Here is a 26,200-nt window from a genome sequence, read left to right as displayed (position 1 = left end):
TTTATGGTGGAAGGTGCTGGTGGTATGTGTGCCCAGTATGAGAGCGCCCTCTGCTGGATAGTCAGCCATAGTGGTATGGCCTTGGCTCCCTGGCTCAGTAAGGCTTTATGGTGGAAGGTGCTGGTGGTATGTGTGCCCAGTATGAGAGTGCTCTCTGCTGGATACTCAACCATAGTGGTATGGCCTCGGCTCCCTGGCTCAGTGAGGCTTTATGGTGGAAGGTGCTGGTGGTATGTGTGCCCAGTATGAGAGCGCCCTCTGCTGGATAGCCAGCATAGTGGTATGGCCTTGGCTCCCTGGCTCAGTGAGGCTTTATGGTGGAAGGTGCTGGTGGTATGTGTGCCCAGTATGAGAGTGCCCTCTGCTGGATAGTCAGCCATAGTGGTAGGGCCTTGGCTCCCTGGCTCAGTGAGGCTTTATGGTGGAAGGTGCTGGTGGTATGTGTGCTCAGTATGAGAGTGCCCTCTGCTGGATAGTCAGCCATAGTGGTATGGCCTCGGCTCCCTGGCTCAGTGAGGCTTTATGGTGGAAGGTGCTGGTGGTATGTGTGCCCAGTATGAGAGCGCCCTCTGCTGGATAGCCAGCATAGTGGTATGGCCTTGGCTCCCTGGCTCAGTGAGGCTTTATGGTGGAAGGTGCTGGTGGTATGTGTGCCCAGTATGAGAGTGCCCTCTGCTGGATAGTCAGCCATAGTGGTATGGCCTCGGCTCCCTGGTTCAGTGAGGCTTTATGGTGGAAAGTGCCGGTGGTATATTTGCCCAGTATGAGAGCGCCCTCTGCTGGATAGTCAGCCATAGTGGTATGGCCTCGGCTCCCTGGCTCAGTGAGGCTTTATGGTGGAAGGTGCTGGTGGTATTTGTGCCCAGTATGAGAGTGCCCTCTGCTGGATAGTCAGCCATAGTGGTATGGCCTCGGCTCCCTGGCTCAGTGAGGCTTTATGGTGGAAGGTGCTGGTGGTAGGTGTGCCCAGTATGAGAGTGCCCTCTGCTGGATAGTCAGCCATAGTGGTATGGCCTCGGCTCCCTGGCTCAGTGAGGCTTTACGATAGTAAGTGCTGGAGCTGCTGCTCTGTATATGCACGGCCAGTATGAGAGCCCCCTCTGCTGGATAGTCAGCCATAGTGGCATTCTGCCTTACTCTGCCCGGGCTGAGTTTGAAGTGCTGCGATGGACTTGGAGAAGATACTTGCAGAACTCTAGATGGAAGATTTCTGTTGGGCTGGAGTCCCATTTTGATTGGTCAGGGTACCTCACTGCTATAGAGCAGGATTGGGGTAATGAGGCTGTTGAATATCTTCACCCAGACTCTCACCGGTGGTTTTAGGTGGTACAGTTGCCTTCTGATGGCATAAAACGCTCTGCAGGCTTTTTCCTTCAGGTCCTCTACTGCTGGTTTAAAGCTCCCTGATTGGTAAATCTACAGCCCCAGGTAGGTGTAGCTGTTGGTGGTCACCAGTGGGCAGCCATTTAATATAAATGAGGAGGTGGACGTTTTATTTACATTTTTCCTCTGGAACACCATCACTTTTGTCTTCTTCGGGTTGATGGACAGTGTCCATGTGGTGCAGAAACTCTCCAGTACTGCCAGGCTATCCTGTAGGCCCCTCTCTGTTGGGGAGAGCAGCAGGAGGTCATCTGCATACAGCAGGAACTTCACCTCACGGTCATGCAGGAGGAGGCCTAGAGCTGGGAGGACTCCAGATCTACAGCCAGTTAATGTATATGAGTGTTGGGCTTAGACTGCAGCCCTGCCTGACTCCTTCATGCTGCTTGAAGAACGCGCTTCTCTTCCCGTCCATTTTCACACTGCATTGATTTCTGGTTTCTAAACTCTTAATGACATCATAGGTTTTCCTCCTTTTCCACTCTCTAGGAGTTTTAGGAAAAGGCCTGGGTGCCACACATAGTCAAATGCCATTTTTAAATCCACAAAGCAAGCATATATTTTGCTGTGTAAGCTGTGGACATGGGTGTTGATGGTGCTGTACAGTGTGGAGATGAGGTCGGTGGTGCGCTGTATTTGCCATGTGAGCAGTGGACATGGATATGATGAGGCTGTGCAGTGTGGAGATGTGGTCGGTGGTGCAGTGTATTTGCCGTGTGAGCAGTGGACATGGGTCTTGATGAGGCTGTACAGTGTGGAGATGTGGTCGGTGGTGCGGTGTATTTGCCGTGTGAGCAGTGGACATGGGTCTTGATGAGGCTGTACAGTGTGGAGATGTGGTCGGTGGTGCGGTGTATTTGCCGTGTGAGCTGTGGACATGGGTCTTGATGGGGCTGTGCAGTGTGTAGATGTGGTCGGTGGTGTGGTGTATTTGCCGTGTGAGCAGTGGACATGGGTATGATGAGGCTGTGCAGTGTGTAGATGTGGTCGGTGGCGCAGTGTATTTGCCGTGTGAGCAGTGGACATGGGTCTTGATGGGGCTGTGCAGTGTGTAGATGTGGTCGGTGGTGTGGTGTATTTGCCGTGTGAGCTGTGGACATGGGTATGATGGTGCTGGGCAGTGTGTAGATGTGGTCGGTGGTGTGGTGTATTTGCCGTGTGAGCAGTGGACATGGGTATGATGAGGCTGGGCAGTGTGTAGATGTGGTCGGTGGTGCGGTGTATTTGCCGTGTGAGCTGTGGACATGGGTATGATGAGGCAGTGCAGTGTGTAGAGGTGGTCGGTGGTGCGGTGTATTTGCCGTGTGAGCTGTGGACATGGGTCTTGATGAGGCTGGGCAGTGTGTAGATGTGGTCGGTGGTGTGGTGTATTTGCCGTGTGAGCAGTGGACATGGGTCTTGATGAGGCTGGGCAGTGTGTGGATGTGGTCGGTGGTGCGGTGGTTTGGCATGAACCCGGCTTGGCTTTTGCTGAGTACGTCCTGCTGTGTGAGGAAGGAGAGGAGCCTTTTATTGATGAGGCTGTTGAACAGTTTCCCCAGTGTGCTCCTGACACGGATTCCTCTGTAGTTAGCTGGATCATATTGGTCCCTATTCTTGTGGATGGTTGTTATGAGGGCTTTGCACTTAGGATGAGGTATAACCTCCTTAGCGGTAACCCTGAGTCAGGCTTTGGGTGGAAAACCACAGCTCAGATTGGTAACCCCGAGCCTGTCTTGTGGTAGCTGCCGGGAGCTCTGTGCAGAGTATTGCATGCAGCAGGCATTTCAACTCACCTCCTCCGGGATCCAGATGCCGGGAGCCACTCTCCTTCCTGACCTTGGAGGCATCCCTCTGGTGAGATCGTAGGTCATTGTCATGACGACAGATGGCAATCTCACTACAGGGTTTCAGCGCCACCCTGGTGGACGGAGGGAAAATTGCAGCGCTGGATTCCGGGGAGGTGAGTAAGTGCAGGGCTACTTTTTTCAGCATGTGTGCTTATTTGATGTAGCGGTTGTCAATAAAGATTTGTTTTCTTTTCAATTTTTTTTTTTAATTAGGGGTGAAACTGCATACGCTTATATGCGCTTAAATAGCGCACCCATTCACTTGCCTCGCTCTGCGCTTTACAGCACAATGCACAGAAATGCAAGCAATGCTACGTTTCTCAGACAGTAGCAAAGCGCATAGATGTGAACTTGTTACATTAGAAACAATGGAAAAGGCTGTACCTAGCAAAGCGCACAGAGCAATGTGCTGTGCAAAGCGGACAGCACCGTCCCTAGTGTGACCACAGCCAAACATTTTATCATCTTTATCCTTTCTCTTATTTCCTGCACCGTGATTGGTGCATCCAGAGGGTTTGGAAGTCCTTGATTGTCTCCTCCATGTCCTTCAGTTCTGCAGCTGTTTCTGTTCCGGGGTTTGGGCATTTCCTGGGATGTCTCTGTAGAGGTCCCTGAAGTAGTGGAGCCAGATGTGGCCATTTTGGATATGAAGAGGACTATTCTGGGGCTTTTTGCCAATATGGTTCCAGGTCTCCCAGAATGAGTTGTCCTGGAGGGGGGAGTCCTCCAGCTGTTGGAGTTTGTGGGAGATGTGGCTCTGATTTTTGCCTCTGAGGGTGTCTTTGTATTGCCTCTGTAGGTGGTTGTGGGCTTCCCTTAGGTCCCGGTTGTCGGGGTCTCGGTGCTTTTGGTTAGAGGCTGTCCTTAGAGAGTTACAGAGAGTCTTGCATTCACTGTCACAACATTTTTGGGACTGTTTATTTGTGGATCTTGGATGTTGGTCTGCTTGAGGCCAGTGAGTACTGCCATGGTATATAAGATGTTACTGAAGTCCTTCACTGCTTGGCTGACACCCTGTTGGTTTGGGTCATATAGGTTGGTATGAAAGTTTGTCAGCAGTTCTTGGATTTTGGCAGTGTTGGTCATGTTGGTGTATTCGGTGGCAGACTGTTTGGGCCATTTGAAGGGTGGTGGCAGCTTGTAGAGACCGGTCTGGTGAGGCTGCTGTGTGGTTGGTTTATCGGTGGATTTCAGGTACAGCAGTAATGGGATGTGGTCTGACAGGTGTGTTTCAGGGGTGACTATGATGTTTATGGGTTGTGTGTCTGGGATGACATAGTCCACCACAATGCTTCCCGTGTGGGATTTCATAGTAAATCTCCCAAGAGAGTCACCCCTGGTTCTCTCATTCATTATGTATAGGCCGAGGCTCCGGCACAGGCTCAACAGGGCTTTCCCACTTTTATTTACTGTCTTGCCATAGCTGTTTCTTGCTGTCTGCATTGGTTCCTGGTAGTAGCTCTCTCCTCCAAGTATGCATGTGTTTCCCTCAGAGGTCAGATAGTCCTCTGTTCTGTGTCCCCAGTGGAGTTTCTTGCTGCTAGTACAGCGTCCTGAACACCCAACAGCCCTTATAAAGGCTGATACATTGGTTTTCTTGCTATTGTTATATTGCAGTTCTGTGTGTCTGACTGTCCAGTGCAGTGACTTTAGCTGTTGGGCACAGGTGTGCACACTGCTGCTGGTGGTACAGTACCTTGCATAATAGCCCTCATAAGTGCTGTTTTATTGGTTTTATTGCTATTGTTATATTGCAGTCCCTGTGTCCAGTGCACACGTTGGCCATTGGAAACCGGTCTGCTGGTCCTAGTAGTGCACCGACTACCAGCACCGTGGCGTAGTGGTTAGCACTCTCACCTTGCAGTGCTGGGTCCCTAGTTTGAATCCCAGTCAGGTCAACATCTGCAAGGAGTTTATATGTTCTCCCTGTGTCTGTGTGGGTTTCCTCCAGGCACTCCGGTTTCCTCTCACATCCCAAAAACATAAAGATACGTTAATTGGCTTCCCCCTAAAAAAATGTCCCTAGGCTATGATACATGCACTAGATGATACATACATAGACATATGACTATGGTAGGATTAGATTGAGAGCTCCTCCGAGGGACAGTTAGTGACAAGGCAATATACTCTGTACAGCGCTGCAGAAGATGTCGGCACTATATAAATAATAATAATAGATAACCCAATAATCCTTCACCACCACTATCCTCTAGTATCCACTACTGCCCCCCCTATAGGGCCTATATTGTGACGTGATAGTTGTAGATAGTATAAACCCATCAGTCACCTGACCTGCATGAAGTGACACTCAGTTTCCAAACAAATAAAACAGCTGAGAGTCCAGAAGCACTACTGGCATCTAGTATCCACTACTGCCCCGTATAAGGCCTCACAGGCAGGGCCTATATTTATAAAGTGGTTATTGCAGATACTATTAACCCATCTGCCACCTGACCTGCGTATAGGGGCTGGATAACCGCCATCGCCTGCACTCCCGTGAACGTGCGCACAAGCACGGCGACCACTACACACCACCACACAAATATTACCACAGAGAAGACTAACATTTATGTCTTGAGGGTGACAACTAGTAAAAACAATGATTGGCTCCCCTGAGGTTATTACTAATGCTCTTTGCAGTTGTTTGCGGTGCTGAAAACACAACGTTTCGTCTGTCAGTGTGACGCGGGCCTAACCCTTACATTACCTGATCGATGTGTACACACGCCGGACATTTTAAAGTGCTTTATTCCATACATTTAAGAATGTAGTGTGATATCTGCCCTTTACAGGTTAAAACACGACCAGGCCTGATGACCACACATACTGCAGGGTAATATATGATGCTGCAGAGACCAGGCCTGATGACCACACATACTGCAGGTTAATGTATGACGCTGCAGGAGACCAGGCCTGATGGCCATATATACTGCTGGGTAACGTATGACGATGCGGGAGACCAGGCCTGATGACCTCACATACTGCAGGGTAATATGACGCTGCAGGAGACCAGGCCTGATGACCACACATACTGCAGGTTAATGTATGATGCTGCAGGAGACCAGGCCTGATGGCCACACATACTGCAGGAGACCAGGCCTGATGACCACATATACTGCAGGAGACCAGGCCTGATGACCACACATACTGCAGGGTAATATATGACGCCGCAGAGACCAGGCCTGATGACCACGTATGACGATGCAGGAGACCAGGCCTGATGACCTCACATACTGCAGGGTAATATATGACGCTGCAGGAGACCAGGCCTGATGACCACACATACTGCAGGGTAATATATGATGCTGCAGGAGACCAGGCCTGATGACCACACATACTGCAGGGTAATGTATGATGCTGCAGGAGACCAGGCCTGATGACCACACATACTGCAGGTTAATGTATGATGCTGCAGGAGGTCAGGCCTGATGACCGCACATACTGCAGGAGACCAGGCCTGAATACCACACATACTGCAGGAGACCAGACCTGATGGCCACATATTCTGCAGGTTAATGTGGAATGCTGCAGGAGACCAGGCCTGATGACCACACATACTGCAGGGTAATGTATGATGCTGCAGAGACCAGGCCTAATGGCCGCATACACTGCTGGGTAATGTATGACGCTGCAGAGACCAGGCCTGATGGCCACATATACTGCTGGGTAATGTATGACGCTGCAAGAGACCAGGCCTGATGACCTTACATACTGCAGGGTAATGTATGATGCTGCAAGAGACCAGGCCTGATGACCACACATACTGCAGGGTAATGTATGATGCTGCAAGAGACCAGGCCTGATTACCACACATACTGCAGGAGACCAGTTCTGATGACCTCACATACTGCAGGGTAATATATGACGCTGCAGAGACAAGGCCTGATGACCACACATACTGCAGGAGACCGGGCCTGATGATCACACGTTCTGCAGGGTAAGGTATGGCGCTGCAAGAGACCAGGCCTGATGACCACACATACTGCAGGGTAAGGTATGATGCTGCAGGAGACCAGGCCTGATGACCACACATACTGCAGGAGACCGAGCCTGATGACCACACATACTGCAGGGTAATGTATGATGCTGCAGGAGACCAGGACTGATGACCACACATTCTGCAGGGTAATGTATGATGCTGCAGGAGACAAGGCCTGATGACCACACATGCTGCAGGGCAATGTATGATGCTGCAGGAGACCAGGCCTGATGACCACACATACTGCAGGAGACCGGGCCTGATGACCACACATGCTGCAGGGTAATGAAAGGTGCTGCAGGAGACCAGGCCTGATGACCACACACACTGCAGGAGACCAGGCTTGATGACCACACATACTGCAGGAGACCAGGCTTGATGACCACACATACTGCAGGAGACCAGGCCTGATGACCACACATACTGCAGGAGACCAGACCTGATGGCCACACACACTGCAGGGTAATGTATGATGCTGCAGGAGACCAGGCCTGATGACCACACATACTGCTGGAGACCATGCCTGATGACCACACATACTGCAGGAGACCAGGCCTGATGACCATACATACTTTTACATGCTGGCAAACTCTGGATGCTTCTGAGTGTGTCTCTGATTTTCTGAGGTGATCTTCACCAGCCTGCAGTCCAGTTTGGGTACAAGTAGATGCTGTAACACCTGACTGGCTGTATATCTGCTGAGCATTGTGTATAAGGGGGGTGCAAGGTTTGCTCACAATCACAGAGCTCAGCAAGGTTTTGTAATATTGAAAGACACGGTGGTTGGAGGTGGCAATTAAGTTCCATGTAAATGCGCTATCTTGAGCCTGTTTATTGCAGGTACACTGGACGGATATTGAACGGTGCTGCATTTACTAAACCCACCACTACATTTGAGCTGTCTTATTATTATTTACTATTTATATAGTGCCGACATTTTCCGCAGCGCTGTACAGAGTACATATTGTCATGTCCCTCAGAGGTGCTTACTATCTAATCCCTACCAGAGACATATGTCTGTAGTCTATGTATGTATCATAGTCTGGGGGCAATTTAGGGGGGAGACAGTTAAATTGTTGTTTTTGGCATGAGGGAGGAAACCGGAGTGCATGGAGGAAACCCACACAGACATGGGGAGCACATACAAACTCCATGCAGATAGTGCCTTGGCTGTGATTGGGGACCCAGTGATGCAAGGCGAGACAGCTAACTACTACGCCACCATGCTGCCTTATATATCGGTACTGCTGAAAACCCACAGCATGGCCACTAAATTGGATTTTTTGATTAACCTCCCCGGCGTTCAATTTTCCCAGGATTTCTTTGCAAAAAGTGATAAAATGTATTTTTAAAACTTTTTTTTTTTCCTGTAACTTGCCAAAATGTGTCAAGCAAGGGTCTAGTATACAGTGCAGGAGAGTTTTGATGTGTATGCACGTTTATACTGTTCATAACATGTTTTTATGGATGGACATTTCTGTCCATACCGCTGGGGAGGTTAATGTGCAGGTTTAGCGCTGCTGTCTTCTTCTAAGTAACTTTAATGCTGCCACTCCCCACCCACATAGGAGAAATCATTTATGAACATCCCTCAGAGGTTTGATTTAAATATTTTTATAAATGAGTTTTCCTGTAATACTGGGGCTCCATCTGCTACCTACACTGGGGGGAGGGGGGACTACACAACCGGAGGGGGGCACTTTGAACTCTCCACCTCTAGTGCTGGGAAACCTTTTCCCGGCCCTTACACAGCTGACTGGGGAGGTGAGGAGGATTCTGGGAGATCATGTGACATTATTGTTGGTCTTTCTATACAGAGTTTTCCTCCAGTAAAGTCTGGTGATCACGTGACCATCACAGTGCCCCCACCTCACTCTGGAAGACGCAATAAGGAGAAGATTCTGGAAGTCACCAGGAAGATGATGGAGCTGCTGATAGGAGAGGTGAGCGGTGCTGGGAATTATGGGATATTATGCAGTAAAAGCAAGGGGTGTGTCTGGGTGGTGACTGTATCATTGTATGTGTCAGGTTCCTGAAGGGTGTCAGGATGTCGCTTTCTGTTCCTCCATTGAGGGGTGCCAGTATATAGAAGGACACAAGGACCTCTACAAGGACACCATGATGGAGAATATGTCTCCCTTCACATCAACCGGTAAGAGGAGACTTTCATGTTTTGTAAAGAAGAGTGCAGACCAAGATCCCCCCCCCCCCCCCCACTCACAAATATCATCTAATAAACACATAGAGACAATGTATTCAGTCAGTGTGTGCGTTTCCTACAGATGTATCCAGTAACAGAGACCCACCAGAGAGATGTACAGGTCCTCTTTATTCCCAGGATTGTCTACAGGAAGATCACACCATCCCCCACCATTATCAGGTAGGTGGGGCTGAGGTTCCCCAGAGACTCCAAACCATGATACATTCTTTTCTCCTGAGTATGCTGTTATCTGTGTTTTACATTTTACATTATCTCTCACTTTGTGCACTTAGGATGGAGAACTTATACAAGGAAATGATGTGATTAAAGAGGAAGAAGAAGAGACATATGTGAGGAGTGATCAGCAGTCTATGGAGGAGGGTGACATGATGAGGACAAGTAAAGAGGAAGAAGAGGAGACGTATGTGAGAAGTGATCAGCAGTCTATGGAGGAGGGTGACATGATGAGGACAATTAAAGAGGAAGAAGAAGAAACATATGTGAGGAGTGATCAGCAGTCTGTGGAGGAGGGTGACATGATGAGGACAAGTAAAGAGGAAGAAGAGGAGACGTATGTGAGGAGTGATCAGCAGTCTATGGAGGAGGGTGACATGATGAGGACAATTAAAGAGGAAGAAGAAGAGACATATGTGAGGAGTGATCAGCAGTTTATGGAGGAGGGTGACCTGATGAGGACATGTAAAGAGGAAGAAGAAGAGATGTATGTGAGGAGTGATCAGCAGTCTAGGGAGGAGGGTGACATGATGAGGACAAGTAAAGAGGAAGAAGAAGAGACTTATGTGAGGAGTGATCAGAAATCTGTGGAGGAGGGTGACATGATGAGGACATGTAAAGAGGAAGAAGAAACATATGTGAGGAGTGATCAGCAGTCTATGGTGGAGGGTGACATGAGGACAAGTAAAGAGGAAGAAGAGACGTATGTGAGGAGTGATCAGCAGTCTCTGGTGGAGGGTGACATGATGAGGACAAGTAAAGAGGAAGAAGAGACATATGTGAGGAGTGATCAGCAGTCTATGGAGGAGGGTGACATGATGAGGACAAGTAAAGAGGAAGAAGAGACATATGTGAGGAGTGATCAGCAGTCTATGGAGGAGGGTGACATGATGAGGACAAGTAAAGAGGAAGAAGAAGAGACATATGTGAGGAGTGATCAGCAGTCTATGGAGGAGGGTGACATGATGAGGACATGTAAAGAGGAAGAAGAAACATATGTGAGGAGTGATCAGCAGTCTGTGGAGGAGGGTGACATGATGAGGACAAGTAAAGAGGAAGATGAAGAGACATATGTGAGGAGTGATCAGCAGTCTATGGAGGAGGGTGACATGATGAGGACAAGTAAAGAGGAAGAAGAAGAGACGTATGTGAGGAGTGATCAGCTGTCTATGGAGGCGGGTGACATGATGAGGACAAGTAAAGAGGAAGAAGAAGAGATGTATGTGAGGAGTGATCAGCAGTCTATGGAGAAGGGTGACATGATGAGGACAAGTAAAGAGGAAGAAGAAGAGACATATGTGAGGAGTGATCAGCAGTCTATGGAGGAGGGTGACATGATGAGGACATGTAAAGAGGAAGAAGAAGAGACGTATGTGAGGAGTGATCAGCAGTCTATGGAGGAGGGTGACATGATGAGGACAAGTAAAGAGGAAGAAGAAGAGACATATGTGAGGAGTGATCAGCAGTCTATGGAGGAGGGTGACATGATGAGGACATGTAAAGAGGAAGAAGAAGAGACGTATGTGAGGAGTGATCAGCAGTCTATGGAGGAGGGTGACATGATGAGGACAAGTAAAGAGGAAGAAGAGACGTATGTGAGGAGTGATCGGCAGTCTATGCAGGAGGGTGACATGATGAGGACAAGTAAAGAGGAGGAAGAAGAGACGTATGTGAGGAGTGATCAGCAGTCTATGGAGAAGGGTGACATGATGAGGACAAGTAAAGAGGAGGACAATGTTACAGAGGGCAGAACAGGTGAGTAATCAGCAGTGTATATAGAATAAATGTGTATCTGTATTGCTGTTATGTCGCTGATCACAGACTGGCCATATTAGGGGTTATGCTATGTGCTCATGTTAGATTTTTGCCATCTATAACTACCATACATGACAGTATTGGGTGACCGCTTACTAACAATAGCAGTACAGACACCCTGGGGAAGGGAAAGGTCTCTTTATTCTCTCACACTGGGCTGCCCTCCTTTCCTCTGACACTGTAGCAAGGGCCGCTTGCTGGTGTCAGCAGCACTGAATAACCTAATAATGTTACATTTCTGCTAATTTAGTTCCAGCGCTGATGCCCTTATGTCATTGTTCAGCCACCTTAGTGTGATCCCTGTTTGCTTAGATCTATGGAGAATTGCCTGCGTCTCAGCTCTTCCTGTGTCTGACACAACTGAGGCGCACAGCCTTACACCCAGAGGCGGAGTATGCTGACATCATCTGTAGGTGAGTATGCAGCGCTGGGTTTACACACCCACAAGTATGGCTATAAAGCAATGCAGCCTCGGAAGAAGCAGCCACCAGTGTGAAATGGCTGACAGGCTTGCTTTACTACCCTGCACCCACTGCCTGACTCCTCCCATCACCTCAGTATGTCAGGCTTGCTTTAGTGCCCTGCTCCCACTGCCTGACTCCTCCCATCACCTCGGTATGTCAGGCTTGCTTTACTGCCCCGCACCCACTGCCTGACTCCTCCCATCACCTCTGTATGTCAGGCTTGCTTTACTACCATGCACCCACTGCCTGACTCCTCCCATCACCTCAGTATGTCAGGCTTGCTTTACTACCCTGCCCCCACTGCCTGACTCCTCCCATCACCTCAGTATGTCAGGCTTGCTTTACTACCCTGCACCCACTGCCTGACTCCTCCCATCACCTCGGTATGTCAGGCTTGCTTTACTGCCCTGCACCCACTGCCTGACTCCTCCCATCACCTCTGTATGTCAGGCTTGCTTTACTACCCTGCACCCACTGCCTGACTCCTCCCATCACCTCAGTATGTCAGGCTTGCTTTACTACCCTGCCCCCACTGCCTGACTCCTCCCATCACCTCGGTATGTCAGGCTTGCTTTACTGCCCTGCACCCACTGCCTGACTCCTCCCATTACCTCAATATGTCAGGCTTGCTCTAGTACCCTGCCCCCACTGCCTGACTCCTCCCATCACCTCAGTATGTCAGGCTTGCTTTAGTGCCCGCCCACTGCCTGACTCCTCCCATCATCTCAGTATGTCTGGCTTGCTTTAGTGCCCTGCACCCACTGCCTGACTCCTCCCATCACCTCAATATGTCAGGCTTGCTCTAGTACCCTGCCCCCACTGCCTGACTCTCCCATCACCTCAGCATGTCAGGCTTGCTTTACTACCCTGCACCCACTGCCTGACTCCTCCCATCACCTCAGTATGCTAGGCTTGCTTTACTACCCTGCACCCACTGCCTGACTCCTCCCATCACCTTGGTATGTCAGGCTTGCTTTACTACCCTGCCCCCACTGCCTGACTCCTCCCATCACCTCAGTATGTCAGGCTTGCTTTACTACCCTGCACCCACTGCCTGACTCCTCCCATCACCTCAGTATGCTAGGCTTGCTTTACTACCCTGCACCCACTGCCTGACTCCTCCCATCACCTTGGTATGTCAGGCTTGCTTTACTACCCTGCACCCACTGCCTGACTCCTCCCATCACCTCAGTATGTCAGGCTTGCTTTACTACCCTGCACCCACTGCCTGACTCCTCCCATCACCTCAGTATGTCAGGCTTGCTTTACTGCCCTGTACCCACTGCCTGACTCCTCCCATCACCTCAGTATGTCAGGCTTGCTTTACTACCCTGCACCCACTGCCTGACACCTCCCATCACCTCAGTATGTCAGGCTTGCTTTACTACCCTGCACCCACTGCCTGACTCCTCCCATCACCTCAGTATGCCAGGCTTGCTTTAGTGCCCTGCACCCACTGCCTGACTCCTCCCATTACCTCAATATGTCAGGCTTGCTCTAGTACCCTGCCCCCACTGCCTGACTCCTCCCATCACCTCAGTATGCTAGGCTTGCTTTACTACCCTGCACCCACTGCCTGACTCCTCCCATCACCTCAGTATATCAGGATTGCTTTACTACCCTGCACCCACTGCCAGACTCCTCCCATCACCTCAGTATATCAGGATTGCTTTACTACCCTGCACCCACTGCCTGACTCCTCCCATCACCTCAGTATGTCAGGCTTGCTTTCCTATCCTGCACTCACTACCTGACTCCTCCCATCAACTCAGTAAGTCAGGCTTGCTTTCCTACCCTGCACCCACTCCCTGACTCCTCCCATCAACTCAGTAAGTCAGGCTTGCTTTACTACCCTGCACCCACTGCCTGACTCCTTCCATCATCTCAGTATGTCAGGCTTGCTTTCCTACCCTGCACTCACTGCCTGACTCCTCCCATCACCTCAGTATTTCTGGCTTGCTTTACTACCCTGCCCCCACTGCCTGACTCCTCCCATCACCTCAGTATGTCAGGCTTGCTTTACTACCCTGCAACCACTGCCTGACTCCTCCCATCATCTCAGTAAGTCAGGCTTGCTTTACTACCCTGCCCCCACTGCCTGACTCCTTCCATCATCTCGGTATGTCAGGCTTGCTTTACTACCCTGCCCCCACTGCCTGACTCCTCCCATCACCTCAGTATGTCAGGCTTGCTTTACTACCCTGCACTCACTGCCTGACTCCTCCCATCAATTCAGTAAGTCAGGCTTGCTTTACTACCCTGCCCCCACTGCCTGACTCCTCCCATCACCTCAGTATGTCAGGCTTGCTTTACTACCCTGCACCCACTGCCTGACTCCTCCCATCAACTCAGTAAGTCAGGCTTGCTTTACTACCCTGCACCCACTGCCTGACTCCTCCTATCACCTCAGTATGACAGGCTTGCTTTAGTGCCCTGCACCTACTGCCTGACTCCTCCCATCACCTCAGTATGTCAGGCTTCCTTTTGTGCCCTGCACCCACTGCCTGACTCCTCCCATCACCTCAGTATGTCAGGCTTGCTTTACTACCCTGCACTCACTGCCCGACTCCTCCCATCACCTCCGTATGTCAGGCTTGCTTTACTACCCTGCACCCACTGCCTGACTCCTCCCATCACCTCAGTATGTCAGGCTTGCTTTAGTGCCCTGCACCCACTGCCTGACTCCTCCCATCACCTCAGTATGTCAGGCTTGCTTTACTACCCTGCACCCACTGCCTGACTCCTCCCATCTCCTGAGTGTATAAGGCTCTGTTCTCACTAAGCCTTCAACCGGCAAATGGACATGTCAATGGATCCTGTGCTAAGCATATTCTGACTAGTGATATCCTGCAGTTCACATCAGTGGACAGCTCACAGCAAACATTAGCCGTTGGTATTTACCACAAACCTTATGCTAAGTTCACGTTCGCCCCATACTTTAACATGGTGCCATATTTTGACCCTTCAACCTCAGGTCTGGTGGGAGAGATTGTATACATGAAAAAAGACGCCTGGAAAAAGGGCGCAGGGAATTGCTGCTAGTAGAATATCGCTAAAATAAGCCATATTCTACTACTGGATTTTTATAGTAAACTATCTGTAGTATTTACTGTACTGTAATATTCACTATGGCTAAACCAGGCCTTCTCTCACACAGATCCCTCCCCAGGTGGTGCCTAACCCTAAATTTCCCCTAATCAGTAACCTCCCTCCCCCCTTTAGCCACACAGCCAGGAAAAGCAAGAAAAAAGGTACATTTTTGCTCCCCAAGAAGCCTGATTAGTGGCAAGAATGTAAAATTTTGATGCCCGATAGAATTGTAGTGCTGTTTTTTTCAAAAGGGCTCCTGCATCCTTTATTTCTACTTCAAGTCAGGACAGCCAATTAACCATTTTTACCATATGGGCCACACGCCTGTAAAAGAAAGGAACCTGGCAGCAGCTATTTTACAGTCAGACTGGAGTCAGTGTAGGGAGAGCTGTGCTGCTGAGTGAGGGGCAGAGAGATAGCTTGCTGACAGTGCTCTGTGTTATTCAGTGCAGTGTAGCTGTGTGCCTGGAGTCAGTGTAGGGAGAGCTGTGCTGCTGATTGAGGGACAGAGAGATAGCTTGCTGACAGTGCTCTGTGTTATTCAGTGCTGTGTAGCTGTGTGCCTGGAGTCAGTGTAGGGAGAGCTGTGCTGCTGAGTGAGGGACAGAGAGATAGGTTGCTGACAGTGTTCTGTGTTATTCAGTGCTGTGTAGCTGTGTGCCTGGAGTCCATGTAGGGAGAGCTGTGCTGCTGATTGAGGGACAGAGGGATAGCTTGCTGACAGTGTTCTGTGTTATTCAGTGCTGTGTAGCTGTGTGCCTTCAGTCAGTGTAGGGAGAGCTGTGCTGCTGAGTGAGGGACAGAGAGATAGCTTGCTAACATTGTTCTGTTTTATTCAGTGCTGTGTAGCTGTGTGCCTTCAGTCAGTGTAGGGAGAGCTGTGCTGCTGATTGAGGGACAGAGAGATAGCTTGCTGACAGTGCTCTGTGTTATTCAGTGCAGTGTAGCTGTGTGCCTGGAGTCAGTGTAGGGAGAGCTGTGCTGCTGATTGAGGGACAGAGAGATATCTTGCTGACAGTGCTCTGTGTTATTCAGTGCTGTGTAGCTGTGTGCCTGGAGTCAGTGTAGGGAGAGCTGTGCTGCTGAGTGAGGGACAGAGAGATAGGTTGCTGACAGTGTTCTGTGTTATTCAGTGCTGTGTAGCTGTGTGCCTGGAGTCCGTGTAGCGAGAGCTGTGCTGCTGATTGAGGGACAGAGGGATAGCTTGCTGACAGTGTTCTGTGTTATTCAGTGCTGTGTAGCTGTGTGCCTTCAGTCAGTGTAGGGAGAGCTGTGCTGCTGAGTGAGGAACAGAGAGATAGCTTGCTGACAGTGTTCTGTGTTATTCAGTGCTGTGTAGCTGTGTGCCTTCAGTCAGTGTAGGGAGAGCTGTGCTGCTGATTGAGGGACAGAGAGATAGCTTGCTGACAGTGCTCTGTGTTATTCAGTGCTGTGTAGCTGTGTGCCTGGAGTCAGTGTAGGGAGAGCTGTGCTGCTGAGTGAGGGACAGAGAGATAGGTTGCTGACAGTGTTCTGTGTTATTCAGTGCTGTGTAGCTGTGTGCCTTCAGTCAGTGTAGGGAGAGCTGTGCTGCTGAGTGAGGGACAGAGAGATAGCTTGCTAACATTGTTCTGTTTTATTCAGTGCTGTGTAGCTGTGTGCCTTCAGTCAGTGTAGGGAGAGCTGTGCTGCTGATTGAGGGACAGAGATATAGCTTGCTGACAGTGTTCTGTGTTATTCAGTGCTGTGTAGCTGTGTGCCTTCAGTCAGTGTAGGGAGAGCTGTGCTGCTGATTGGGGGACAGAGAGATAGCTTGCTGACATTGTTCTGTGTAATCCAGTGCTGTGTAGCTGTGTGCCTTCAGTCAGTGTAGGGAGAGCTGTGCTGCTGATTGAGGGATAGAGAGATAGCTTGCTGACATTGTTCTGTGTAATCCAGTGCTGTGTAGCTGTGTGCCTTCAGTCAGTGTAGGGAGAGCTGTGCTGCTGATTGAGGGACAGAGAGATAGCTTGCTGACAGTGTTCTGTGTTATTCAGTGCTGTGTAGCTGTGTGCCTGGAGTCAGTGTAGGGAGAGCTGTGCTGCTGATTGAGGGACAGAGAGATAGCTTGCTGACAGTGTTCTGTGTTATTCAGTGCTGTGTAGCTGTGTGCCTTCAGTCAGTGTAGGGAGAGCTGTGCTGCTGATTGAGGGACAGAGAGATAGCTTGCTGACAGTGTTCTGTGTTATTCAGTGCTGTGTAGCTGTGTGCCTTCAGTCAGTGTACGGAGAGCTGTGCTACTGATTGGGGGACAGAGAGATAGCTTGCTGAGAGTGTTCTGTGTTATTCAGTGCTGTGTAGCCGTTTCCATAGGTGTTCCGCTTTTTGCAGTTCACCAACTAGGGACCCCAAATGTCCTTTTGAGGACTGATCCTGCTGTTATTTTGTTGTTGTTTGTGGTGTGCAGCTTATTTACATCACCTGTTTAGTATAGTGTAGTGTAGTGTGTGGCTGTTACAGCCTGTCACTGTGCAAAAATAGTGGTTGAGTGACCGTATTGTACTGTAACAATATTGTCACCTGACATTGTCTCACACAAAGCCTTTCACATCACTGTTGAGCTTGTAGTGCAGTGTTAGGCCCACACTGCACAAGCAGCATATTTTGTGATTGCTGTGTACTTAAAAAAAATTAGGCAGGTATAAGCCAAATATTTAAAGGGAACCAGAGACGAAGCATACCTGAAAATGGAAAAAGGTGTTGTACATATTTTGGGCTTCCTCTAGCTCAATAAACCTGGATTGCTCCCACGCCACCATCCTCCGCTGCCTCTATCGCCGGTACCGGGTCCTGTCACTTCCATCGGACGTGACCAGTTGTACGCATGCGCAGGGGCTCCCTCCGGCTTTGTACGCATGCGCCTGAGCAGTACGGAGGGAGCGCACTGCACTTGTGTCGTCTGGCTCGACTGGTTGAAAGTACGGACCCGGTACCGGTGGACAGAGGCAGCGGAGGATGGCGGCGTGGGAGCGATCCAGGCTTATGGTGCTGGAGGAAGCCTCAGGTATGTATAAGTCTAATTCTTCTTTGTCTCTGGTTCTGTTTATAGCCTCTGCCTCTAAATAAAGCCTTTGTGTAAAATACATATTTTGGAGGTAAATTTTGCAATTTTTCCCCCTCCGCCATGCAGCTGCCCTGGTTTTTGGATAGTGTGAAAGGCAATGGAGTCTCCGCGAACGTTCTGTTGGGAAACATTTGCATAAAAGTCTGTGAATAGTCCGTGAACATTAATTCGCGATGTTCGTCCATCAGTAGTGTGGAGATGTATGCTGTGCCCATCGCAGTGACAGAAATCACACGTGGCATAGATAGCCATGACAAGGACAGAAAGTCACAGCACATGTTACATCACATCCGCTGTCCTCCTGTTACTCCAGCTCACATTTACAGATTGCCCAGCAAGCTCATGGGGAACCAGAACTCCCAGGAGTGTGTAAGGGGCTACAAAGGACCAACAAGCCCTCTTACTAGAATGCTATGCAAGACAAAAATGTTGCTCCTTAACCTCCTGAGCGATAATCCCGAGCTGAGCTCGGGGTATATCGCGCAGGAGGATTTCTCAGGCCCTGGTGGGCCGATTTGCATAATTTTTTTTTGTTACACGCAGCTAGCACTTTGCTAGCTGCGTGTAACTTCTGATCGCTGCCGATCCGCCGCCGCTCGCCGTGCCGTGCAGCCCCCCCCCCCTCCCCGACCCCTTGCGCAGCCTGGCCAATCAGTGCCAGGCAGCGCTGAGGGGTGGATCGGGACTCCCTCCGACGTCACGTCGTCCATGACGTCGGTGACGTCATCCCGCCCCGTCGCCATGGCGACCGGGGAAGCCCAGCAGGAAATCCCGTTCTGAACGGGATTTCCTGCTTACTCTGATCGCCGAAGGCGATCGGAGTGGGTGGGGGGATGCCGCTGCGCTGTGGCTATCATGTAGCGAGCCCTGGGCTCGCTACATGATTTAAAAAATAAAAATTTTTAAAAAATAGTGCTGCGCCACCTCCTGGCCGATATAATTGTATCGCCCAGAGGGTTAAAGGAATACTATCAAAGTTTACGTTTTTTTCTGAAGCCCTTTAGGAGTTAAAATGGACCTAGTAATGGCAGATAGTGGTAGTAAAAGAAAATTCAGCTTATCAGACCTTGCATATTGCTAGGACAGTGCAGTGGTCTGATAAGCTGTATAGAGGAACCCGACACCACTGCACAGTCCTAGCACTATGCAACACCTGATAAGCTGATTAGAGGAACCCGACACCACTGCACTGTCCCAGCACTATGCGAGGTCTGATAAGCTGAATAGAGGAACCCGTCACCACTGCACTGTCCTAGCACTATGCAAGGTCTGATAAGCTGAATAGAGGAACCAGACACGACTGCACTGTCCTAGCACTATGCAAGGTCTGATAAGCTGAATAGAGGAACCCGACACCACTGCACTGTCCTAGCACTATGCAAGGTCTGATAAGCTGAATAGAGGAACCCGACACCACTGCACTGTCCTACCACTATGCAAGGTCTGATAAGCTGAATAGGGGAACCCGACACCACTGCACTGTCCTAGCACTATGCAAGGTCTGATAAGCTGAATAGAGGAACCCGACACCACTGCACTGTCCTAGCACTATGCAAGGTCTGATAAGCTGAACAGAGGAACCCGTCACCACTGCACTGTCCTAGCACTATACAAGGTCTGATGAGCTGAATAGAGGAACCCGTCACCACTGCACTGTCCTAGCACTATGCAAGGTCTGATAAGCTGAATAGAGGAACATGACACCACTGCGCTGTCCTAGCACTATGCAAGGTCTGATAAGCTGAATAGAGGAACGTGACACCACTGCACTGTCCTAGCACTATGCAAGGTCTGATAAGCTGTATAGGGGAACCCGACACCACTGCACTGTCCTAGCACTATGCAAGGTCTGATAAGCTGATGGATGTCTTTTTTTTTTTCTACCATTATCTACCATTACTAAGTCCCTTCTAACTCCTGAGGGGCGTCTGGAAAAAACGTAAACTTCGATAATGTTCATTTAACACAGAAAGTATTTGTGCTTATTCAGGTTGGAGAGAGCATTTGAGATGTCCCACAATGCACCACTGCTGAATATGCTAATCATCCTTATGTTGACCCTGAAAGCTGAACACACCCGCAGATCCGCTGGAATGCAATGATGTGTCAGCTTGTTTTAGCTTTCAGGGACAGCAAAGGGATGATTTGCATATTCTGCAGTGATGCATTGTGGGAGACATCATTTGCTCACTCCAACCTGAATAATCACAAATACCTTCTGTTTTGGGAAGGCAAATTTATGTTCCAGCTCAAATGTGACCGAGCCTGAGAGCTTCTCATGGCAGAACCTGGGTGATAATGACTTACAGGGGGTAGAATGCCTGCTATTCACACAGGAGGTCCTGAAGGGGGCTCTCACACAGGCACAGAAATAACTGTGTGTGTGTGGGGGGGTGGAGATAGAGGAGGAACTGGAGGGGACACACAGGAGAGGCAGAGGAACCGGAGGGGACACACAGGAGAGGCAGAGGAGGCAGTGAAGGGGACACACAGGAGAGGCAGAGGAGGCACTGGAGGGGACACACAGGAGAGACAGAGGAGGCACCGAAGGGGACACACAGGAGAGGCAGAGGAAGCAGTGAGGGGGGACACACAGGAAAGGCAGAGGAGGCACTGAGGGGGACACACAGGAGATGCAGTGAAGAAGACACACAGGAGAGGCAGAGGAGGCAGTGAAGGGGGCACACAGGAGAGGCAGAGGAGGCAGTGAAGGGGGCACACAGGAGAGGCAGAGTAGGCAGTGAAGGGGACACACAGGCGAGGCAGAGGAGGCAGTGAAGGGAACACACAGGAGAGGCAGAGGAGGCAGTGAAGGGGACACACAGGAGAGGCAGAGGAGGCAGTGAAGGGGACACACAGGAGAGGCAGATAAGGCAGTGAAGGGGACACACAGGAGAGGCAGAGGAGGCAGTGAAGGGGACACACAGGAGAGGCAGAGGAGGCAGTGAAGGGGACACACAGGAGAGGCAGAAGAGGCAGTGAAGGGGACACACAGGAGAGGCAGAGGAGGCAGTGAAGGGGACACACAGGAGAGGCAGAGAAGGCAGTGAAGGGGACACACAGGAGAGGCAGAGGAGGCAGTGAGGGGACACACAGGAGAGGCAGAGGAGGCAGTGAAGGGGACACACAGGAGAGGCAGAGGAGGCAGTGAAGGGGACACACAGGAGAGGCAGAGGAGGCAGTGAAGGGGACACACAGGAGAGGCAGTGGAGGCACTGAAGGGGACACACAGGAGAGGCAGAGGAGGCACTGAGGGGGGGATACACAGGAGAGGCAGAGGAGGCAGTGAGGGGGACACACAGGAGAGGCAGAGGAGGCACTGAGGGGGACACACAGAAGAGGCAGATGAGGCAGTGAGGGGGGACACACAGGAGAGGCAGAGGAGGCAGTGAGGGGAGACACACAGGAGAGGCAGAGGAGGCACTGAGGAGGGACACACAGGAGAGGCAGAGGAGGGGCTGGAAGAGGAACTTCATGGACATAACTAATTAATTAATAAAATAAAAATTGGGTCATGTCCGGTTTGTTAAAAAGCTGGAGGGGTTTCCCAGGTTTTACAGGGGGGCACAGTGATTTCTAGCCAAACCCATTCCCCGCCTCCTTTGATCTCCTGTCCAATAGGAGCTGCAGTGTTCAGCTGCTTGGTTTCTTATTAGACAGAAGGATGGGAGGAGGAATGCGGCAATACTGTATATATAGGAGTATATATGTATGTACAGTATATCCAGCTACAGAAGTATTAGTGGTTTGGGATCTCCATGACATAAATGGAGAATTCCTCGCAGCTCCTATAATTTAGTGTTGTGTAACGTCACAATATCTTTATTTGCACAATTGGGGACAAGAGAGAGATAAAGGGACATTACAAGGGGCATATGAATGACACGAGGATACAATGGTAATAAGAATGTGTAAGTGACACCACATTGCTCTACAAACATAACACAGATCTCTTGCTATAAGTACATATAGGTCTGTTGTCACAGGAGTAACACATTGCTGCCATTGTCTCATCAAGCTCTGCAATAAATTGCTTTCCATGTATGGCCAATGCTTTATGTGTAGGGAGGTCAATGAGATGTATTTAACTCTGTAGTTGTATGCAAGTATAATGCAAATTGTATGCAGATAATCACATTTCTCAGGAAATGTATTTTATTGTTCAAATTTCAAGATACAGAAAATGTGCACGCAAAGTTATTGTCATGTGATTGGCCGCCTGTAATGAGCACAACCTTCTGCAGTTCTCTGTCAGGCTGATAACTAGCGATGGTCAGTGACATGCCCATAACTCTGAGATGGTGCAAATTATATTATAATTATATGCAGAGTTATGCAGATGCTGCATCTGGCCCATTTCCAATCTGCATCATCTTTGCATCATTTTGGAATTATCAGCAGCTCACTGACCCTCCCTAATGATAATTGCTCCTCCACTCAAAATTCTCTAACAGGAAGTGATGATGTTTCTCTATTTGCAGCACGGAGTCCCAGCATCAGGAACCTCTCAGAGACTCGTCTCTCTGTATCCACAGACTGTACAATGGATGATGATGTCACTGGACAAGAGTCTCCTGCAGATATCCTGGTGACCCCAAATATTCCCCCAGACTCCCTTCACCTGTCTAACCCTGAGGGGCCTCATACCCAGCACAGCTCTCACCCTGCTGGAGGGTCTTATTCCTGTTCCACATGTGGGGAATGTTTTGGACAGAAATCAAACCTTGTCAAACATGAGAGATCTCACACGGGTGTGAAGCGCTATTCATGTGCTGAGTGTGGGAAATGTTTTGGACAGAAATCAAACCTTGTTAGTCATGAAAGATCTCACACTGGTGAGAAGCCCTATTCATGTGCTGAGTGTGGGAAATGTTTCGGAGATAAATCAAACTGTGTCAGACATGAGAGATCTCACACTGGTGAGAAGCCCTATTCATGTGCTGAGTGTGGGAAATGTTTTGGACATAAATCAAAACTTGACAGTCATGAGAGATCTCACACTGGTGAGAAGCCCTATTCATGTGCTGAGTGTGGGAAATGTTTTGGACATAAATCAAACTTTGTCAGACATGAGAGATATCACACTGGAGAGAAGCCCTATTCATGTGCTGTGTGTGGGAAATGTTTTGGACAGAAATCATACCTTGTCACACATGAGAGATCTCACACTGGTGAGAAGCCTTATTCATGTGCCGAGTGTGGGAAATGTTTTGGACATAAAGGAAACCTTGGAACACATGAGAGATCTCACACTGGTGAGAAGCCCTATTCATGTGCTTTGTGTGGGAAATGTTTTGGACAGAAATCAGACCTTGTCAGTCATGAGAGATCTCACACTGGTGAGAAGCCCTATTCATGTGCTGAGTGTGGGAAATGTTTTGTATGGAAATCACATCTTGTCATACATGAGAGATCTCACACTGGTGAGAAGCCCTATTCATGTGCCGAGTGTGGGAAATGTTTTGGACATAAAGGAAACCTTGTCACACATGAGAGATATCACACTGGTGAGAAGCCCTATTCATGTGCTGAGTGTGGGAAATGTTTTGGACAGAAATCAGACCTTGTCAGTCATGAGAGATCTCACACTGGTGAGAAGCCATATTCATGTGCTTTGTGTGGGAAATGTTTTGGAGTGAAAGGAAGCCTTATGAGACATGAGAAGTCACACAGGTGAGAAGCCATATTTGTGTATTGAGTGCTGGAAATGTTTTGGCCATAAGTGTTGTTTTCCAATGTTTGTTTTACTTCTTGCAAATCGCATATGGCAGCATTCTTACACTGAATCCGAGGACTCTTTCATGCTGCTCAGTACATTGGATAGTTTCTGCACTTTGACTGTCTATATTAAACTCCTTCAGTTCCTCCAGCAGTTGCAGGCGTTTGTAAGCGTTGGTCCCTAGCGTACGTCAGGCATTTTCCAGGTTGTGGCGTTGGCTGGTTATACGCTCTGCTACCATATATTGTGCGTTTGTTGAGAGTTTACTCAGCGTTTAACAGACGTTTTGACAGAAAGCCAAAGGAACCAGGAAGTGACGCTTATATTACAGGAAGTGACGCTTATATTACAGGAAATGACGCTTATATTACAGGAAGTGATGTTTTACAGGAAGTAGAAACCAGGTAAAAATATAAAAATGGGGGACGGACTTCTGGTTCTGGCGCCTGTATGGGAGGAAGCAAGTAGCGGAGCTTCGTTAAGCCTGCCAGCCCGCGGCGGTGCAATAACCCATCCACACATGTGAGGATTATATCTCCGGGTGGCCTACAGTCTCCTGCTCACGGAGACATCATTCATGGACCGTTATCTCACCCGCTCTGCCAACACACGAGGTGACACAGCGCAGCAGACACCATGAGGCAAGATGGCGCCTGGTACAGGAATGTGCGGCTCGCATTCTGACTCCCAGGCCTCACAACCCGACTGGGGAGAGGACTCTGATACACCCTCGGGGGACGGTAAGAGAGCCCCACCACCCTTATACTACAAAGCCCTGGCCAAAGAAATGATGAAACTTCTGGCCCCAGATCTAGAAGCTATGGTGGGGAAGTCCGTCTCTAAGTCTCTAACGTCCATCACTAAAGAGCTGCAGAAACACTCCGCTAGACTAGATGACGCAGATCACCGCATTGAACAATGCGAAGGAGACTTGGATAAAGCATTCAATAAAATAGACTATCCTATGAAACAAAATGCTATTTCTCATGATCGCATTGAGGACTTGGAGAATAGATCAAGGCGTAATAATCTCCTCGTAGTGGGCCTGCCAGAGAACATCCGCCCTGACACGCTTCCTGAGCTCTGTGAGTCTACTCTCCCCCAGCCATTATCTTTGGAGGGGGACTTTAAAGTGGAAAGAGCCCATAGAGCAGGCCCACCTAAGCCGGAATCCCCCAAAGCCACTCCACGGCTTGTCATGGTGCACTACTTGGACTATAACACAGCCAAGATCCTCAGAGCTTTCCAATCTCTGAATCAACCACTCCTCCACCAAGATAAACCTATCAGGTTGTTCAGTGATTATTCTTATGAAGTATCCCAGAGACGCCAGGCCTTCACTAAAGCCTTCACTAAAGCCTTTCTTTCCTATATCCTGCCACTCTTAAAATAATGGAGGATGATGAGAAATTTTGCATCTTCAAAAACCCCAAGGAAGCTGATACCTACCTCCTGGCTCCATTCTCCTCTCCCAACCGCAAAGCTGCCTCTCCCGCTCCATCTTCAAGAGATGATCCTGCCTGACTCTTTTCACATATGTTGGTCTAATCCTCCTGCCGCGGCCTGTGTCTTCTCTGGCTTCGGATGCAAAGCTGCTTTGGAGCTACAGGGAAGAAGTGAAGTCCATGCTTCTTTGTTTTTTCATAGTTTGTTATTTTTTGATTTTGGGAAGTTGGATTTGCTCCCCCCAACTATACCACACCGATCTCCGTCACTTAGCGCCTTCCTTTTCTGGAATGGATCACTACCAAACTGTTGGAGCATACGTTTTTTCTGGTTCTCCTACTTTTGTTTTTTGATTGCTCTCTCTGGGGTCTATCGTTCTCAATGCATGTACAATAATATTTGCTATACATATCTCTCTGTTTCTTCAGGTTTTGGCACTGCTCGCCACCATACACTCCTTCCTTGAAGTACCTGTATTATGAAAGTGGCTTCATGGAATGTTAAAGGTCTGAGGTCTCCGGTAAAACGAGCACAAGTTTTAAGACATCTTAAGCATATCAATGCTGATATTGCTCTTTTACAGGAGACACACCTAGGGGCTCAAGAAATGCAATTTATGAACAAAAAATGGGTTTTCTAAATGCATTGGCTCTCCAGCGATCAATAAAAAGCTGGAGTTCTCATTCTAATCAGCAATAAAATGAATGCTACGGTGTATCACATCTTCAATGACAATGAGGGTAGATGTGTGGCGATCAGAATCAACTTGCCTGATCACCCTTTAACAATATTTAACCTATATGGTCCCCATGAAGGGAAAAATAATTATTTCAAACATATCCATTCTCATATACTATCTATCAATCCTCAACAACTGTTAGTAGGGGGAGAGTTTAATGATGTTGTGCACATACTTGTAGATAGGAAGTTTAATACCTCCAAAATCGCTGCAGACTCGG

General features: G+C 49.2%; 1 protein-coding gene across 1 annotated transcript; it reads left to right on the top strand.

Annotated features, from left to right (window-relative positions):
* The first annotated feature begins 3,250 nt into the window (after window positions 1-3,250).
* LOC137537281 (oocyte zinc finger protein XlCOF22-like) lies at window positions 3,251-24,369 on the top strand. The gene is made up of 5 exons (XM_068259361.1): window positions 3,251-3,325; window positions 9,009-9,134; window positions 9,220-9,366; window positions 9,685-9,772; window positions 22,558-24,369. The coding sequence occupies exons 1-5, from the start codon at window positions 3,251-3,253 to the stop codon at window positions 23,751-23,753; spliced, it is 1,632 nt and encodes a 543-aa protein (XP_068115462.1). The 3' UTR covers window positions 23,754-24,369.
* The last annotated feature ends 1,831 nt before the right edge of the window (window positions 24,370-26,200 follow it).

Source organism: Hyperolius riggenbachi, chromosome 10 (genome assembly GCF_040937935.1).
Source record: "Hyperolius riggenbachi isolate aHypRig1 chromosome 10, aHypRig1.pri, whole genome shotgun sequence".
Classification (NCBI taxonomy): Eukaryota; Metazoa; Chordata; class Amphibia; order Anura; family Hyperoliidae; genus Hyperolius; species Hyperolius riggenbachi.
This window is presented reverse-complemented; position numbering and strand designations above follow the sequence as displayed.